Source organism: Histoplasma capsulatum, genomic scaffold, assembly GCF_000149585.1.
Source record: "Histoplasma capsulatum NAm1 scaffold_2 genomic scaffold, whole genome shotgun sequence".
NCBI classification, from domain to species: Eukaryota; Fungi; Ascomycota; class Eurotiomycetes; order Onygenales; family Ajellomycetaceae; genus Histoplasma; species Histoplasma mississippiense.
Window position 1 is genome coordinate 301,290 of NW_001813981.1, and position 18,987 is coordinate 320,276.

An 18,987-nucleotide genomic window follows, 5' to 3' on the forward strand; every position below is an offset into this window, starting at 1 on the left:
ACTGCCAAAAGTGCCACAGCTGGCGCATGAAATAACCGGTTTTAAAATAGAAACAACAGAGGAATCCAAACCAAAGCCCTCGAAGAGCCTTGCCAAGCGTCCATATACATTGATATACATTGGAGGTACGCTTCAAACCTGCCAGAGATTCGCCCTTTTGGGGCAACGGTGAGATCTGCTGCATAATCATGGTATCATTGTTCTCTGCGCTTTCCAGACCTGCGGCGGCGGCTGTATCTCTCGACTCCTCCGGCCAATTCACCACCACCACGACTACCATGACTGCGGTGGCATACGACGCTGCTTACCCATCAGCGCGAACTTTGATCCTGGCGATGGGGAGGGATGCGGGCAACTGCATTTTTTATCGGACGGATCAGCGGCATCGCAACGGAAAGAAAAAAAAAAAAAAAAAAAAAAAAAAAAAAAAAAGTTAAGAAGAATATTAAAGAAAAGCAAAAGAAAAAGAAAAACGAGTAAAAAGAGCAGATCAACAAGTGAGGAAAATTCCCAACGTCCATGGGCCCAGAAGACTCTGCCCCGTCCCCAAGATTCGAATCACCTCCCCATTTAAGATTCCTTAGATTCCTCAGATTCCATTGAATAATTCTTCTGCTGGTCCGACGGAGAAAGATCCCGCTGGCTGTGTTCCTTTACGCAATGTTCACAGAGACAATTCTCAGTGGATAAGCTTTCCAAGGCCTATTCCAGTTCATCATGGAGAAAAAACACCCCGTTATCTCCGTGGATGGACATGCATGCGTCTGCAGCCAGCATCGTGGATGTGGACTCAACTTCAACTGCCTGTCCTTTCAAACAATACTTTTTCAACCAAGACAGCGTCCACGAAAACTCCTGGGCTCAGCCACCATCAGAGACAGCCACGCAGCAGAGCAGAATCTTTGCAGCAGGGATTCTGTTCCAGCTCCACCTTTGGAAGCTCTGGCTCATCAACTTTCTATAAGAGTGATGGATGAATCCCAGGCTTGCCTCAGTCTCAATTAATATGGAAATTATTGGATTTGGCAAATTCTTAAAGCTAGTCAAGACTAAATAATAACCCACAAGAGTTGGATAAAATGACGGGATGGTACGGCCAGCGCAACTCCACCGGCGCCATTTATGTCTCTATACCGCTATGTAGATGTATAGGAGTCTACCTCCTTCGACGGATTGAGCGGCGCCATTCTCTCATTACCAGCCTTGTTAGATGAAGGGTGGAGGGGGTCATGTCTCTTGTTGCTCTGTAGGAGTAGTTCAGGATATGATAAACAAACTATTGCCTGAATATCCTCATTCGTGCGCAAGACACGCTCAGTCGCCGGATCTCTGTGCAATGCCATAGTCATACAGTATGTGAGGATTGCCCTGGCCTTAGATTCGATGTCTCTATAAGTGACCGACCATCTTACCCAGTGATGAGACTATTATCGCTCTTATATTTCAGGGGCCAGCAGTAGCTGGTTGCGTGCTAGATTCTGACCCTTACATATATTACCTCGTTGAACACCTTCATTCTGGTTTTGAGATAAACATATTGTAACGTAGCGTAGTTTTACCGTTACACTTTCTGAACCTTATTGTGGTTCATCAGCTATGGCTCCTTTTCGCAAACCAGTCTGTCGGGAGAGAACTAACCCTAGGGTGCTGGACTTTCGGATCCGGATTAAAATTCAAGCCGCGAACGATGGGAAAAAAAAAAAAAAAAAAAAAAAAAAAAAAATCCAGAACTCTCCCAGCGAAATCTTTCACCCCCCGTTTGCTTTGCTATTTTTTAGATAGCTGTCTTTCGGGCAACGCCAAAATAGCGTTTCTTCTGAAGGCCCCATCCTGGGCGAAGCTGCGTGCCCTCCTCACGCCGAGCATGGCCGCAGCTCACCCAACGAAGAAGTTGTTCGGTAGGGAATTCTACAAGAGCCTGGGGAGCCCGTCAATGATACTGGCTCCCATGGTGGATAGGTCCGAGTTTGTAAGTTGATCTAGGCCCTGTCTGCCAATATGCGAAGTAAATATATATGTGCATAGTATATAGTCAGATATATATCTATCGCGATATCGTGATCCCTGAGCTTATCATGTTTTATATTGGATTCTTTTGTATAGGCATGGCGCATGCTCACCCGATCTTTCATGAACCCTGATTCGGATTCCCCTCCCCTCCTCGCCTACTCTCCCATGTTCCATTCGCGCCTCTTCAAAGAAAGCCCCAATTACCGCCTGCAACATTTCGAAGCGACCCGTCCAAGGTCGAAGACACATAACCCCCCCGCCGCAAATGACATTGATGGGGGAGCACCACAGTCAAATACCATCCCTTACCTGGACGGCAACCCCTCCTTCGACCGACCGCTCATAGTCCAATTTTGCGCAAACAACCCAGATGATCTCCTCCAAGCCGCCCGCGCCGTCGAGCCCTTCTGCGACGCCGTTGACCTAAACCTCGGTTGTCCGCAAGGAATCGCCCGCAAGGGCCACTACGGCGCATTCCTCCAGGAGCACCCAGACCTGATCTACGAGCTCATCAACACGCTCCACACACAGCTCTCCATCCCTGTCACGGCGAAGTTCCGCATCCAGGAGACCAAGGAGAAGACGCTGGAGTATGCCCGCATGATCCTTTCCGCGGGCGCGAGTATCATCACCGTTCACGGCCGGCGGCGCGAGCAAAAGGGCCATAATACCGGCTTGGCTGATTGGTCGTACATTCGCTATCTGCGGGAGAACCTACCGGCAGACACGGTTATTTTTGCGAATGGGAATATTCTGAATCATGGGGATATTGAGAAGTGTTTGGAGGCTACGGGGGCGGATGGCGTGATGAGTGCGGAGGGCAATTTGTGTGATCCGACGATATTTAGCGGGCCGCCGCCGTCGTCCTCGGTGGGTGGCAGCGGTATGAGGGGGGAAGAGAGAGATGGGGCTGAGTATTGGGTGGGAAGGGATAGGAAGGGTGGATATCGTGTTGATTTCGTACTGCGTCGATATATGGATATTATTTACAAATACGTCCTCGAGGTTCCACCACCCGAGAGGAAGCCACTCTACGTGTCTTCCCCAACCGCCACCTTCAGTGCCAACAACGCCAACAGCGACCCTGCAACGTGCGACTCGATCCACACATCCCCACCAGTTGAAGACGCCGAAAAGAAAAACGAAAACGGAGAAGGCGACGAGCCCCCCAAAAAGAAACGCAAAAGGAACAAGGAGGACGCCAAACCCACCTCGCCCAACCTCGTTTCCATCCAGGGCCACCTCTTCCAACTCCTCCGCCCCCTCATCTCCAAACACACCCACATCCGCGACGTGCTCTCCAAATGCCGCGCGGGCCGGATGTCCGAGTTCGAAAACATCGTCTCACTCGTCGAGGCTGCCGTTCAATCCGGAATACAGGAGCACGACGCGTTCCCGGAGCGTTTCGAAACACCACTGGAAGAAAGAGCAACTAAGTCGGAGATCGAAGATGAAAAAACGGACGCCCAACCACCCAGCTCGAAGGCTACGGTGGCGCAATACAAGCGACCGTGGTGGGTATGTCAGCCGTACGTGCGGCCGTTGCCAGAGGAGGCACTGCAGATTGGAGCGATGCAGCCCAAGAAGAGAGATATCCTCGTCAGGAAGAACGAGGAGCTTGGCAAGGTGGTGGAAAGGAACGGCGATGGTGATGTCGATGCCATCGCTGGTACGCCTGATGGGCTCGCGAGTGGGTCTGATAAGGAGAATTGCACCCTCGTGCCTTCAGCGGTTAGTGGATGAACATGTGGATCACTACATCCCGGAGCTAGATCAGACATATTACGAGAGTGCGGGTTCTTGTGTATAAGTATACAATCCCTTGGGTGGGTGTGGGCGTGGGCGGATGGGCCTAACATTATACTCAAAAATGAGGGTATGTGCCCTACCACCTGTGAGTCTTATTTGATCGAGCCAACCCACAAAACCGCCGACGAGAACAAATCCGGCCCAGCGGAGCGAGGTAGCTTTTACATGTGTATGGTCCCTTTGGCTCTCCTGAAATAGGAGCAAGGGAAATGGAGGTCAACTCTGGAATTTAGCTCCGTGCATACGTGAAATTCGACGGTCGATACATACATCCCATGCAGAGAATCCGCAGTTGGAATACCATGACCCCACCGACGTTGACGTTAAATTATAGACACCTCCAACACTATTCCGTACCACGCCGGATATTTTTTGACTCTCGAATCTCTGAATCAGGTGTTTTTGGATAGATGGGGGGGATAGATGGGGAACAAAAAGGAACGGATGTTTCGTTTCGTTTTACTCATACCACACTGCCCTCGGACAGAAGGGAGAATCAGCAACGCATTTGGTTTTGTTGGAGTATGTCTATAGAACAGTGCTGTCTGATATTGTACCCGAATGAGGGTCGCCATTCCCATCCGCAATTTGGTATGTGGAAAGATTAGAAGCTGTTACTACTATATAATCAGTTAGATAAGAACCAGTGAATTTATTTCGCTACAGAGCAGCATATAGACAAACATACAGCATTTCTGGTTCCAGATATAGGGGATGCGGGATCCTATATTTCAATGTATGGAAGCACCATTAGATGGAGGTCCTTGCATGTTTTTGTCCCATTTTCCCCCATTTTCCCATACCATTTTATATGCCATGGAATTCAGTTTGTTCTTCCCTTCCAACCCATCAATGAAGTGTTCTTATCAACACTTGCGGGCCGATTTCTTCTCTTTGCTCATGTTTTGCTTCTTCTTCTTCTTCTGCCTGAGATTCTTTTCTATGGCAGGCAGCCAGTTCCTTCCCATCATGAAGAGGGCAGGTATCTCGGAAGCTCTGCTGTTCTGTTCTCCATGACAGAATGACACCATCGCTGCTGTTATTGCCATCACTCCCAGGTTGTCTTTCCATTGACAAGCAAGTGAATGTTTGTTCAGGTGTCTTCACCAACTGTGCAGATGGCAAGCCTGGGTCCCATGAAGAACAAGAACCACACCCGGGCAGTCATCTCAACCCTTCCTTTTGTCTGTTGTAGTAAACAACAGGTTCTTCTCCTAAGCAAGCGCACCCGCATTCCAAATATCACTCCTTGCATGCTTCATTAAGAGAAATAAACAGTCATCTCTCATCCAACATGGCATCACCAGCCCGCTCCCATACAGGCTGTATCTCAGACCCAACTCCCATGGAAAAGATCCCAACACTGGTCCCCCTCACCTCCGTGCAAAGCAACCCAGTCGAGTCTGACAGGCGCGTCACTCCAAAACCCAGTCGACGCCTACGCAAGGCGCCCGGCAAAGGCCATGAAAGCAGCAACAGCATCACCAAGGAGCTGACTCGCGGGGCTCCCACTGATGGATATCCCAACCGCTTCCTGACCAAATCCTCCAGTCAGCTGGACATCGCGAAAAAGAGAAGCCAGTACTTCAACGAAGTGTTCACTTCTAGAGAGCCGTATCATACCCCTCGGCACCGCGTTAATCAGGACTCCGTCGTTGTTGTCGAGATCAAAACGAATGTCCTTGTAAGGCATCCAATGCCCCCCTTTCCCTGCTTAGTCCCACTTTTGGAAACCTGAATAGCGAGTGAAAACAGCAGCGGATCGTCAAGCTAACCAACGATATCTAACTCAAATGCAGCTGGAAAATGACTTCCAGAACCTCTCGGAACTTTCCCTCAACCTCTCCCTGATATTCCAGCGCCCAGAGTCCTCCATCCTCCTTTACGTCGAGCACAACTGTTGTCTGATGCTCGCCAGTAGCTACGAGCCCGCCTATCTAGTTACCGTCTCCGCGCTGCCTTGCTCAATCGCCCCAATAACCAACCTGCGCCACACCGTGCTGATCCAAACCGCCATCTTGGATATCTTCAACATCCCCGGCAACCGCGGCGTGATCAAGTTCGAATCCATGGCAGAGGAAAACTTCGCCACAAACGGCTCAACCATCCGCGATGAGATTGACCAACTCCAGCGCACCTCTAATGACGATCATAGCATCTTCAAGAGCATCTCGCACAGTGTCACTCGCAAGATTAAATCGAACACGTCCAACGGTAATAATAGCGTTGTCCGACCCGGTACTCCTGTACACGACTTGCCGAATCCGTCCACTAACGATGGCAATAATGACAATAAAAATTATGGAGAAAGTAATTTAGCTTCATCAACTGTTCCCCCAGAAGACAAAATGGAGCTAGCTTCTCCAAAACAGGGCGCACTCAGGGGCAGGGACCGCGTTATCAAGAAATGCCAGAGTATCCGGCAACTTTTCTTCCGTTGAAAACCTGAGTTTTGAGATGGGGTATGGTACGACCCCATAGGATCCATATAGCAAATAGCTCTTTCTCCGTCGTCCCAGCAGCTTGCAAGAGAAGTTCGTTTTCTTTTTTCTTTCTAGTTAGGACACACAACAGTCCAGCCGTATGGCTTATTGATTCCCTGCTGGCTTATGCACTTGTTCTCTTCCTGTCTTTTACCTTTCATGGAATTCATTTTAATGACGGTCGTAAGTTAGCTAAATAGGCATTATTTGTAATGTACGTACTTTTGCAGACAGGGGATAGGACTGGTGCATTGTGCATATGTCAGTGGATTCTTAAACCTCCAGGACCTCTACTAGAGGGTTTGCAAATTTGATGTAAGGTTTTCGCCCTTTTTCTGTAGCAGATTTGATTTCTTATTTTCTGGTAGAAATAAATATCTGACCTTACATCCTCATTAAATATGTATTGTGAATGAGGTATGTTTTCTCCAGAGTTTGTCTGGCTTTCCAAAGCCTGGCACTAACTAAATATAATAATGGTCAAAGGGAGTTTGATTTGAGAAACAAAACCTATCCTCAGAAAGGCAATCTAAATGGTTTATGGAATGGGTTTGGTGATCCACACCACCAATTTGATGGACTACTTTCTTTCTTCCCTTTTTTTAACCTTACCTTGCCTAGTAAATATGTCATCTCCCAGACACACAGTTATCTATATCTGGTGCTGTGCATTTTTCAACGCCGAGCGCTGAGTTAATCTAACAGCAGTAGGCATGAATGAGTCAAGCTCTTCAACACTGGCATCATTCGGTTGATATATAAATGTTTTTTTTTTTTTTTTTTTTTTTTTGACTTATGTTTTGTTTTTGACAACACTTGCACTACTTCTCTCTGTTGCTTTCTTTCTTTTACAAGTCAGTCAGTCAGTCTGACTACCTTTCCCCATTTCAAATAGCTTCATATGATCTTGTATCCATCCATGATCCACCTATTTCACTTGCTGCTAAACACGTTAAGAAACCGCGCAACCAAAACAACCAAACGCTGGCCAAAATAAATAATTTTTTTTTAAAAAAAAAAAAACAAAAGAAAAGAAAAGAAAAGAGATGAGTATCATAACTGAAATCCAAGGCGATCTCTTCGATGCACCGGAGGGTGCAGCTTTAATTCGTACGTATAATCATTCATCCTTTTATCCTCATTCTCCCTTCTCTGCCGTGCTAGCCCCCATACTGACTCCTGACGAATAGACGCGTGTAACTGCCAGGGGTCCTGGGGGAAGGGGATCGCGGCGACTTTTAAGGAGAAGGTACGTATTGTTACAGCTCTATGCGTATACAGTGTAACTACTCTGGGCGGATGAATCTCGATCACGCCGTGAGAACATACATGCCGGTATTAACGAAATCCCTGCCCGCCCGTAGTACCCCGCTGCCTACCGAATCTTCCGCTCCCACTGCCAGCAATATCTCTCCCACCCTCAGACATGGACGCAGACGCAGACAAGCCGCCAGCAGTCACGCGCCTTCAAGTTGCCCGAGGGGACGGCGTTAATAATTCCACCGCAGCCAGCGGACTACCAGCCACAGCCACAGCCACAGTCCCAAACAGCACCGCTATCAAATTGCGGGCGCGGACGTGGACGTGGACGTGGACGAGCTGGCGGCGGGGCGCTACACAACTCCAGGGAACTGACGGCACTGTCGAGACCAGCAGGGAAGAAGCATTGGATCATCTGCCTATTTACATCGTGGCACTATGGGCGGTGGAGTCGGAGCCCGCCCGATATCATTCTCGAAAATACGATGTCAGCCATGGCGGATTTGAAAAGGCAGATTGCCGCTGCTGCCGCTGCGAGTTCTACTACTTCTCCTGCCACCACCACCACCACCACCACAGCGCTGGCTGCGACTGGAGGTTGTGAAGAAGAACAGCTCGGCGAATTATGGGGATGCAGATTGAATGCGGGTCTTTTTGAGGTGCCGTGGGAGCGGACAAAGGCGGTTCTCGAAGAGGCAGGATTGGCGGTGACGATTGTTCAGCCGCCGGGGAGTGGATATGAATGAGGTTGCAGCGGCGGAATTCTTTTATCCATCGGGATGTGAAAGTTTGTTAGGAATAACTGCTTTCACTTGCTTCCACTTGCTATTGTTGCCCATTCTGTGGAATTGTGTGAATGCATGGTCGATGAGCAGAAAAAGACAATTCTATGTTTATGCGAATAAGGGTTTCGGTACTGCGGATGTTGGGATGCATCTCGAGTCCGTAGAGAAATAGAAAAAGAAAAATAAAATAAAATAAAGCACTAAATGGACGCTGTCACGTGGCATTGTTTACGGTTCCCAGCAGTCACCGTTGCATCCCAAGGGGCATTGAGGAGATTTATAGACAACCCCCTCCCCATAAACCCCGAATCCAAATGGACCCTCCCATATCTCTACCAAAACGGAAACGCCCTCCATTCAACCCTCCTCGCCCCCGAAATGGAGCCGGCATAACAAAACCCTCAACGACCTCTACGAGATCAAAATCCAAACCCAAACCTAAACCCAAGTCCACAGCCCGGACAGCAACACAAAAGTCCGCCTCTTCCTCCTCCACTACACGCCGTCGAACCTCCTCAACCGCCCACAATAATGACAATGACGATGACACCCGCGCCTCAAGCACACCGCCCGGAACCCCTTCAACCAGTGGCCCCAACTCATCCCCGCGAGTTACGCCATCGTCGGATTACGAATCCCGCTCCCGCTCCAGATCCCCTTCCGACGAACCAGACTACATTCTGGCTGAAATCACCGAGCCTGCCCCGCTAGATCCACGCGAGGAGCTCGAATCCTCCGACCCGCTGATCAAGCCCAAACTTCTCACGACGCTCCTGCACCGCCACTTCCAAGACGACAAGACAAAGATCACGAAGGACGCCGTGCGGGCGTTGGCCAAGTACGTGGATATTTTCGTACGGGAGGCGTTGGCGCGGGCGTCGTATGAGAGGACGGAAGGGCAGAGTGGTAAATCTGCCAGTCGGGATACAAGGGGGGGAGCGCGGGCGAGGGTTGATAATTATTTAGAGGTATGTGTTTTGTGTGCTTCTTCCCCCCTTCTCTAATTTAATTTCTTCAAATTTGTAGGGAATTGTATTAAATTTACTTGTCGGTTTTTTTTTTCTAGATTGAGGACTTAGAGAGACTGGCGCCGCAGCTAGTACTTGATTTTTGAGGCGGGCGGAATTCTACAGACGAAGCTATGAGTTATCAAATGATTGAAACGCTGGGATTTACGACTTTCGCTATGAGCCGCTGTTTTCGGATAGGCTATGTTCGGTGGCGTAGTGGTAGGGAGTTTTGGGCGCTCAATTGCAATTAATCACCTATATGTATTACTTCAAGGAGGATGTAAAAGGGTTTTGGACTATGGCGTTCACTCCTGGGATTATGGAGCCACCTAGAAACGACTTCGCAATATTGCTTTCTTTTTCAACCGCGCCCATTGCATCGCTGGCAAATTGAAAGCGGATCATGGAAGCAGGAGCAGGAATTGATTGGACTGATTTGACAGCCTATAATTGCTGTACCGTAGACGTCTGACCACGACTTAGTGAAGGCCGGGGAAAGAATGAGATCGAACCTCTACACACGATACAATTGGGCAATATTTCGAAATGGCCTTCACTGACACAGAGGCAGTTAAATTACAATGAGCTTCCGCACTTCCGCAAGACTGTCCTCGATTTGACGAGGTGTGGGGCTACCTAGGTAGAAGGGGTGGAGTTAGCCCACTGGAAGGACACCGAGCGTCGATAACCTCAAACAAGCATGCGACACTTTCAAAGCCTTCCACGCTTCACATCAACATCCTCATTCATGCATGGAACAGCGATCGCCCCTGGTCTCACAGGCCGTGCGACCCGCTCCGAAAGATAGAGAACCCTCAAGTCGGGATAACCCACTTCCCAGGCGTTCTATCCACCCTTGCTCCAGAGCCACGGGCTTTCGCAATGATTGATGCAAGTCTCCTCTGTAGATATTGAGAGATTATTTCTTGGAGACTTCTTCTTTTGTCCTGTAGGATCTGTGGAATCTGTCGAATCTGCAATGTGTTCCATACATACTCAGCTTTTCTACTTCCTCAAACTTTTCTCTAACATGCAACCAGGCTATCTATACCTCTCTTCCACAGGCACAACGGGCAGCAATGGCTGCGACAGCAACTTGCATCTGACGCCTGGCCTCGAAACCCGAAAGGCAACACGATTCATTCCGCCTGCATATCCTGTCCTGGGCACCTCTCCATTCCTGTTTGAGTAATTCTCAGGGCCGTGATGTTGCCCTTCCTGATACCATAGTGGGAATCTGCGACGGCTCCGAGTCCCTACATGCACCTCCTGGCTTCCGCAAAGCCTTAATCTAGGAGTGCAGACAGCCAATATTCTTCATGCATCATCAATATTCTCAATGCGTCTTAAATCTCCATTTTCCCTCTCATTTCTGGAGCTTCCCTTTTATCCAACTCTCCTCTCCATTCTTTCTTGCACCACTCTCTGGAAGACGAAAGCTGATTTCTTTTCTTCTGTCTCAATTTTTTCTATTTTGCTTCTTCATATATATTCTCTATATATTTATTCTCATCTACGCATATTTTCACTCGTTCGCTTCCACAGCATCAAAACGCTAGTCGCTTGTATTCTAAAAATCTATATATATATATTATCTATTGCTTTCCCCCTCTCTTTCTCCTTATACAATATCGGGGAATTGTCCATCCGTTTACCAGCGTAAATTAGATAAAACAGAAAATACACATCGACAAAAATGTTGCTCAGGGGAGTGCTGGCATCGACTGTGTTTCTGGCAACAGGAATCTATGCGCAAGTCGAGGATGAAGTCATTGCCGGATGGGCGCCGACGAAACGGCAGTCGCCAGAGGGCATGGTTACCGTCCATGCTGTTCAAGTTGGCAATGCAGAAGGCAGCAAGAGGTTCTATCCGGACTCTCTTAAAGCTGAACCTGGCTCGATGGTCCAGTTTCAGTTCCATCCAGCGGTAAGAAGCTGGGAATCCGGGCGAAATGTCCTCTCTGGAATCGGGAAAGCAGGCTTCTAATAATCATCATATCTACAATAGAATCACTCCGTTGCGCAGTCCACTTTTGATAACCCCTGTTCGCCCATCGGCGGCGGAACAGGTATTCGGTCTGGGTTCCTACCCGTGTCGGCCGATGCTACGGAAATGCCCGTGTTCACGATTATGATCAACGATAACAGCCCTGTATGGTTGTTCTGTGGCCAGAAAAATCATTGCCAGAATGGCATGGTCATGGTTATCAATCCGTATGTATTATGTTTCCCTGTTCCGTTCCCCCACCTTTCATTAACAAAAATCATCTGTCATCTAAACGCTGCGAAGTGTTGTCTGTAATATTCTAACATCTTTTCTCTTCCCTCTAGCCCTGAAGCACAAGATAAGAACATCGAAGCATTCCGATCCATCGCTATGAGTGGAGAAGGAGGTTCTAGCGGCGGTGGCAGCGAAGGGGGCGACAACCCTATACCCCTCCCAACTGGCGGCTCACTCCCAACCGGGGGTATATACCCAACTCCTGGCAGCAACGGTGGTAGCGGAATAGCTCTCCCCTCCGACGGATCTATTTCATCTACCGTTTCTTCAGCCAGGCCAACACCGACCCAAACCGCTGATCCGTTCTTAGCTACAGGCAACGCAGCACCCCAGAAAATTTCCCATGCCGCAACCCTCTCTGGATTGGTAATTGCTGCCTTTGCAATTTTCGGGTTGTAAATGATGTATGAAAGCTGTGTATGATATCGATAGGCGTTTGCCCTTGTTGGAGAGGAGATTCGAGGCGTCAGGACAAAGAACTTCTCTCTCTCTCCTTCTCCTTCTTTTCTTTTCTCTCTCTCTCTCTTCTGTTTCTTCCAGGTACCTGCTTCCATGTTTTGAATGCTATATGAGCTTTTCTCCTTTACCCCCCTGTCGTGAACTGTTTATTGTATATATACCCGCCGGCTGGTCTGCGAATGGCCCCAGAGTCAGATTTCCCCTTCCCCTCATTGTAATGTGTGTGGATGTGGTTGCCTGTGAGTGTCTAAAATATTGAAAATAATAGCGAGATCAAGCAATCCATTTTTATAATATTTCTTGTGAGCATCGTACAATTTCCCAAAGTCCTGTCCAAGTACTTAGTCATCGACAAACCTTGACGCGACACGCGGCTCACGTGTCTTCACCTCAAATATTCCATCTCAAACGGCGGGGTGGGGAATATAGAAAGCGGATTGCTCAGGGAAATTATATAGATGTATCTATATAACATGCCAGCCTCGCTATCTCTTCAGCAACAATGAATGACACCACAACCGCCCTCCTCACAGAACATTTCAGCTACACCCCACTCGTAAGTTCGTGTGCTTACATTACCTTAGCAGCGCTTCGTATAGAAAAGATGCTTATCTGCACGTTTATCTAGTCTCTGATAGACGACGTAATAAACTCCATAAATAACCTGATCTACCAAGCCATCTCCAGTCTCGAAGATGGTCTCTTGAACGCCCCGCCAGAGCGCTTAGGTTTTTCTCATGCCGCCGACTCCATCCCGGACACGGACGATGATGGGAACATCCAGTATCCGGAAGCGAGGCTGGAAATAGAGAATGGGCTACATCAATTGGAGACGCTGCTGGAGGCGACGGTCGATAAGGCCTTCGATAAGTTCGAAATTTACGTGTTAAGGAATATCCTGACAGTACCGGAGGACCTGCTCGGATGGGTGCGGTTGACGCATTACGAGGTGGGGGAAATTTTTTTACCAAAACAGAAAGAATTTCCTAGAATAACGCTTACATCTAACTCTTATCCCTTCGTCTGTATGATAGAAACTCTCCCTCGGCCCCAGCGCCCCCAACGCTCCAACTCTAGAATCAATAACCCTCCAACGCCAAAAATTGCGCGAAACCCGAAAACTCCAGCGCGCACTCCGGCAAGAAGCAGACCGCAATGACGCAATAATCGTCCAGCTACGCTCAATCCTCCTTAGAGATACCCATGCGCCGGCCTCCCCCGACCGGAAAGGAGCAACGACACCAGCCATACCCTCTCAACCCGCAATCGCAGACGCCCCCGACCTTTCCTTCCTCTTCGCCAACACAACCGCCCGCCGCCTCCGCATCGGCGACACCGCAGACCCGTCCCACAAACCCATAACAACAAACACGACGTTCATACTTTCCCAACTCCCCGCTCTCCGTGCGATGCTAACCCAACTACGGCCGAAGTTGTCAACCTTGCCCCGATCCGCAGGGGAGATAGAGCTAGATCCGAAACGTGAGGAGAGGAGGGACTATATTGAGAGTCGGACGCGGATGCATCTGATGAGGAATGGGGAGCTGGGCGGAGCGGAGGATGGGCACGGGGCGGTGGTGGCGGGGCGGAGGGTTGAGGCGGAGGAGGTTCGGGCGTTGGAAGGTGTGGTGGAGATGTTGGGCAGTGATTGAATTTTTATTTTAAGATCCCTTTCCTATTTTTAAATACATCCCTCGCTTTTATCGTGTTTTTTTTTTTTTTTTTTTTTTTTTTTTTTTTTTTTTTTGACTTACCTTGGTTTGGCGTTTGCATCAGGTGGGGTAACCTAGTAAAATAGGTTCATGTCCCCAGCCTTCCGTCCAATGTATGTACATAGGTTTTTCCATTATTTTCCAGGAGTGAAATGGTGAAATAGGGAGCCCGGGGCCGGGGGCGCCGGGCGGTTAATAAGAAATCTATTACATGTATACTATTATATGTTCCTGTGAAAGGTCAAAATACCTGGTTGTCTGGTGATCAACCTACGGAGTAGTACGATTGAAGACAAGCTTGGAGAGACCGCCGCGCTCCTCGCAGTCCACAGTTTACAGCAAGCAAACATACATATATCCGAATCGGCGTATCGAACTTCTCGGTTCTCTGGCGTTTCATTTCCAAAGATGAGTTCAGAGTGTGCATGATTCTAGGAAACACGAGAGAAAGCAACGTAAAAGAGGCTCAGTGTGGCTTTTGGTTTTTTTCGGTTTTTTATTTTTATTATTTTTTTCTTTTTGAAATATATATATATACGCGCAAACCGAAAGACGAGAGAAAATCCTCCTATTCCGAACTTTTGAATTGAATTTGTTGCCATAGTCTGACTACCTTGACGTTGAATTGGTATTGCTGCACAGAGAGGCGACTCAAAAGCCCCTCAATATACAGATCTGTAGAGCAGCCTAATCAATAATGCATTGGAGACGCCCTCGCAAGAAAATCCGCCGCTGCTAGGTCATGGGCCATCCACCCGGCGTGAGAAAGGACTCGAGTTTAGACGCCTACGATGTCAACTAACTTAGATGACGATGTTGTTTTGTTGTTCATGGTTCGACATCAACGGGTATTTCTGGGCCAATATACTAAGCTATTCTCGACCTTCGTCCAATCACCTCGGTGCTCCTGGCGCTGAAGCTCTCGGCTTCCCGTATACAAACGCACTGGGATTCTGCACCACTCGGCGCCAAACTCCCCAGACGAATCAGCTGCATATCCAGGCCATGTCCCACTCCCCGTCCATGCTTCTGGGGAAATCGGAAGCCCCTTGGGATCTGGTTTGATTGGATATCGATGTGTTGGTTGTGTGGTTGCGGATATGTTGTGTACCCGCCCCGGCATCACCATCCTGGCCATCGAGCCCGTCCAAAGTGGCCAATCCAGCCGCCCGGCTTTTGCAGAGTGTGCGCAGTGAAACTCTCGCGCATTCCTGTATGCGCTGATCGACCGGTTGGGAGAGCCAATCGTGGATCCGACGTGGAGGGTGTTCCTGTTGGATGCGACATGTCCCTCCCGTGTCTGTTCTCCTCGTCCCACAGAGAATGCGATTGTTGTCTTCCACCAGGGTTGGAAGTTGGAAGCAGCAAATTGGACAATAAAAACATATTGTCGCCCGCTTCCCATCGTTCCATTTCCCCCAATATTTCTTTCTACTCCTTCACATTCTCCGTTTCTTGCTTTCGTTTTGTTGCTACTTTGTTTCTACCACCAGTCGGTTGGCAGCCGTGCGAGTCTGGGCTGTGCCTTGGCCTGTTGCTTCGGTCCATTCATTCATTGATCTATCCAGCTATAGATCCTGCTCCTTATTCAATAAATTAAAGAGAAAGAAAGAAGCGTTCATTTGCACTCTTGCTGGGTCACATAGACACTGCTGCAAGGTCATCATTCGCTCTGTCGGTGCTTTGTGACGGTTGCCCATTGAATAGGGAAACATTTTCTCACTTTAGCAACCTACCATTTATTCAATACACAAAACTCTCTCTAAAGGCAAGGCGTGAACCGTTCTCTCTGCCTTCAATTCATTCAACTACTCGCTCCATCATAATAGTCATCATTATCATTTTCCAACCAAAATGACCCCTCCACTCTCTCTCGTGGACTCCCACAACGGTTCCCATGCCACAACCCTAACCGCCTCCGATGAGGATGAATCCGCCTACCTGCGCCGCGCCAAAATATTCCACTGGGTCCGTGTCTCCATCTCTGGCATCATTTTCGCCATTTCCCTGGCCGTCATCGGCTGCGAAGTCCGCTCTCTTCGCTTCTACCAACAAACTAACCCTTTCGAAAACTGGGGGCTCGTCCTTTGGCCTGAGAAACTTGATCTACGTCCGACCACGGCACTGATTGCCTGCGGAAGCATCATCGCCCTGCTCACCCTGGCCTATCTCATTTTTTCCTTCCTCCCATCTGTGCGTATTCCCTTCCTCCTCTTCCTCCTCCTCCTTCCCCTTATGTCACTTATATGTGTAACATATGTCTACCAAACTAACCTAAAAAACAACCAACCCTTTAGCCTCACGCCCGTATCGTTCTCCTAAACAGCCTCATAGCTATCGTGGCCCTCAGCGGCCTCATCGCTGCCATCGTCTCCGTCGCATTCACTACCGTCGTCACCGACCCCCGTGTGAACAACAACGATAACGTTGGCGAAACTATCCACACCTGGACGTGCAAATGGGGTTATGCAGATGGGCTCGACGAGGAGGGCAGACCAGTCGATGCCACGGATGGATTTGGTCGACTGTGCAGGGACACACATGCGTCGTTTGCGCTTATGTGTGTGTTGATTGTGCTTGAGGCTGCGCTGGGGGTTGCGTCGTTGCTGGGGTGGTGGATGGAGTTTGGGATGGAGAGGAAGAGAGGGGTCGTGGTTGAGGTTGAGACTGGAGTGATGGGAGCGCGCAAACAGAGTAGGGATGAGGATCATGATGGGAAAAGTTCTTTGTTCTAAGGGGCTGGCTGTATCGAGGTTTTATTGATTTTGGGTACTGAGGGGGCCCTTTTTCTTGGCCTGGTGCCGGCTCTCCAGATGATGATATCTTTATTTGAATGTCTACCTATTTTGTTTTTATTTCACCCACCCTTTGTTTCCTTTGTGTTGGTTGGGTGGGAGTTTTTGGCTTATGATTATGTCTTATGTATCTTATTTCGATGGCCTTTTTTTTCCCCTATTGGTTCTGTATCAGTGTGAGTGGTTTATATATTTCGTCATCTACTCCAAGAAGGAAGGCAGACGCATCGTCAGAGTAATCTCATTAATTCCCACAACACTCGTGTATATGCATATGCATGTTTTCAATAACGAGACCCAGTTAAGTCATTTGACATAAGGGGCGACGTCTTGAGTCGTAACGGAACAACAGTAATTCCGACGTCGATCACATGTACTGGTGATCCGCGAGATTTTGAAGCTTCAAGTTTGCGTTAACTACCGATTACTTGTTTTCGCTTTTCTTTAGTTGATGGCTTTGAGAACGTACGTCTTTCATAGCCTAAATTATAAACTTATTATTCTCGCCCCGGTTTGATCCGACTTGTCACTTGCAAACCTTGTCACAGTCCAGGAACCATACCTGCAAACGTATATAAAAAAACGCTAATTTCGTAGCACCCCCGATTTTTCGAAATCGCAGAGCACGGAATATGGCCCGACAAACCTTATCAGGAAACAGGCACGATAGCGTGTCGAATGCGATACCATCCGAGCCCGAACACATGTCTGGCGCCGTGGCTATAGGAGAAAATCAAAACGACGAGGACGAAGATTATAACTCCGAAGAGGATTCCGATTTTGACGTCAACGCACCTGCTGAGAGCGATGCGGAAGAGGAAGAGGGCGGGGACGGTGGCGATGGCGATAGTTCATATGCTATTGGCGGTCGGCCTCGGAAGCGGAGGAAGTTGTCACCTGATCCGGATGATGGGGATGCTATTGTGGATGCTGAGTTTGATTCCGGTGACGAGGCTACGATAAGAATTGGGAAGGAGAAGATGGAGAAGGCGAGGAGGAGGAGGAGGAGGAGGAAAGAGGGCGGAAGGAAGGGGAAATGGAAAGCGGGGGAGAAGCAAAAGAAGAATAGTGAAGAGGTTGGTGCTGACGAAGGGGATGATTTTGAAATTGACGACGGTGAAGATGATGATGTTGGTGGCGGCGGCGGGTTCGTGAGGACGAGGGGTATGAGGATGCGGATGTATGTGATTTCTCTAATTTCTCTTGGGATTTGGTTTTATGAGCGGACGATACTTGCATATGGATTACTGACTCTATTTTAATGCAGGAAGGAGGAACGGCGCCCGCTAGCAAAGGCTGATGGTGCTACGGTGGATGTGGACGCGCTGTGGGAAAAGATGAAAGCTGCTGGACCCAGTCCAATTCCCCCGAAGCGTGGAGCTCCAGCTCTTGAGGAAGGCAAACAAAAAGTGGGCGCAACAAGAAGTGATTACTCGCGTGATCCAGCGCAGACTCTTCCATATGAAGAAAGTATAACTATAAAACGAGTCTACAAGTTCGCGGGCGAGGTTATAACCGAGGAGAAAACTGTCCCGAAGGATTCCGCCGAAGCAAAACTGTATCTCTCATCCGAGGCAGCGAAGAAGGAGAAAAAGACCTCAAGCAATGCGAAAGCGGATAGCGAACTCAACGCCTCCTCCGATGCCGTTTATATTCCGCTGTTGAGGCCCCTGCGCAAGTACTCTCGATTCGATCCAAACCCGCCTAACTCGATCCAGAAAAGCTGGGAAAAGACAATCGCTGTCCCCGGTGGTCCAGGACTAGCTGAACAGCCCAAGGGACCTAAACTGAATACGGTCATGAAATCTAAGCTTGACTGGGCCGAATATGTCGATCGGGCAGGCATCAAAGATGATCTCGACGTGCATAGTAAAGCTAAGGAAGGTTACTTGGGCCGGATGGACTTCCTGAGTCGCGTGGATGCGAAGCGAGAAGAGGAACGACGCAATGCGAGATTGAAGAATTTATAAGTTCGCGCAAACAAGCTACCTTAATTTATGTGTACGAGTGTATTTGGGCAGACAGAAAACTCATTTTCAATGTCACATTTCAATGAATTCCGAGAATATGCCCTTGCCACCACTGCAATTTCCGCTATACCCCATTTCAGCATATTACTCCTGCGCGAAAATACTCTCTCTCCACTTATTTCCAAAGCACGCCCCGGCAGCCCTTGGACCCGTTTTCTTCATTCCGCGCACCGGGGGCCAGACATGCCGAACACGTTGGACTCACATTGCGGACAACACTTCGGCAACTAGGTGATCTTACTCTCCGCATGCGGGACAACATTGGCGGACTTCAAGTTCCCAATTTAAAGACAGCAACATATAGGCCTTCCTGCTAATGCTTAGCACCGATAGTGTCAACTGCGGTGATCTCC

The 18,987-nt window shown here is 48.8% G+C and overlaps 8 protein-coding genes across 8 annotated transcripts; 7 read left to right on the forward strand and 1 right to left on the reverse strand.

Moving 5' to 3' along the window:
* Nucleotides 1–1,136: 1,136 nt before the first annotated feature.
* On the reverse strand, nt 1,137–1,591 carry HCAG_02194 (predicted protein; the record flags this gene model as incomplete). Its single annotated transcript, XM_001541973.1, has 2 exons — nt 1,137–1,389; nt 1,566–1,591. 2 exons carry the CDS (start codon nt 1,589–1,591, stop codon nt 1,137–1,139), a joined length of 279 nt encoding a protein of 92 aa, XP_001542023.1.
* A 273-nt stretch (nt 1,592–1,864) lies between these two features.
* Nucleotides 1,865–3,753, forward strand: HCAG_02195 (conserved hypothetical protein; the record flags this gene model as incomplete). The annotated part of the gene is made up of 2 exons (XM_001541974.1): nt 1,865–1,969; nt 2,104–3,753. The coding sequence occupies 2 exons, from the start codon at nt 1,865–1,867 to the stop codon at nt 3,751–3,753; spliced, it is 1,755 nt and encodes a 584-aa protein (XP_001542024.1).
* A 1,360-nt stretch (nt 3,754–5,113) lies between these two features.
* Nucleotides 5,114–6,260, forward strand: HCAG_02196 (predicted protein; the record flags this gene model as incomplete). Its single annotated transcript, XM_001541975.1, has 2 exons — nt 5,114–5,503; nt 5,619–6,260. 2 exons carry the CDS (start codon nt 5,114–5,116, stop codon nt 6,258–6,260), a joined length of 1,032 nt encoding a protein of 343 aa, XP_001542025.1.
* A 1,088-nt stretch (nt 6,261–7,348) lies between these two features.
* On the forward strand, nt 7,349–8,308 carry HCAG_02197 (predicted protein; the record flags this gene model as incomplete). Its single annotated transcript, XM_001541976.1, has 3 exons — nt 7,349–7,412; nt 7,493–7,551; nt 7,667–8,308. The coding sequence occupies 3 exons, from the start codon at nt 7,349–7,351 to the stop codon at nt 8,306–8,308; spliced, it is 765 nt and encodes a 254-aa protein (XP_001542026.1).
* Nucleotides 8,309–11,053: 2,745 nt separating this feature from the next.
* On the forward strand, nt 11,054–12,037 carry HCAG_02198 (predicted protein; the record flags this gene model as incomplete). The annotated part of the gene is made up of 3 exons (XM_001541977.1): nt 11,054–11,284; nt 11,366–11,571; nt 11,689–12,037. 3 exons carry the CDS (start codon nt 11,054–11,056, stop codon nt 12,035–12,037), a joined length of 786 nt encoding a protein of 261 aa, XP_001542027.1.
* Nucleotides 12,038–12,599: 562 nt separating this feature from the next.
* On the forward strand, nt 12,600–13,749 carry HCAG_02199 (conserved hypothetical protein; the record flags this gene model as incomplete). Its single annotated transcript, XM_001541978.1, has 3 exons — nt 12,600–12,653; nt 12,726–13,046; nt 13,132–13,749. The coding sequence occupies 3 exons, from the start codon at nt 12,600–12,602 to the stop codon at nt 13,747–13,749; spliced, it is 993 nt and encodes a 330-aa protein (XP_001542028.1).
* A 1,914-nt stretch (nt 13,750–15,663) lies between these two features.
* Nucleotides 15,664–16,544, forward strand: HCAG_02200 (predicted protein; the record flags this gene model as incomplete). Its single annotated transcript, XM_001541979.1, has 2 exons — nt 15,664–16,002; nt 16,107–16,544. 2 exons carry the CDS (start codon nt 15,664–15,666, stop codon nt 16,542–16,544), a joined length of 777 nt encoding a protein of 258 aa, XP_001542029.1.
* A 692-nt stretch (nt 16,545–17,236) lies between these two features.
* Nucleotides 17,237–18,574, forward strand: HCAG_02201 (predicted protein; the record flags this gene model as incomplete). The annotated part of the gene is made up of 2 exons (XM_001541980.1): nt 17,237–17,784; nt 17,872–18,574. 2 exons carry the CDS (start codon nt 17,237–17,239, stop codon nt 18,572–18,574), a joined length of 1,251 nt encoding a protein of 416 aa, XP_001542030.1.
* Between the last annotated feature and the right edge of the window lie 413 nt (nt 18,575–18,987).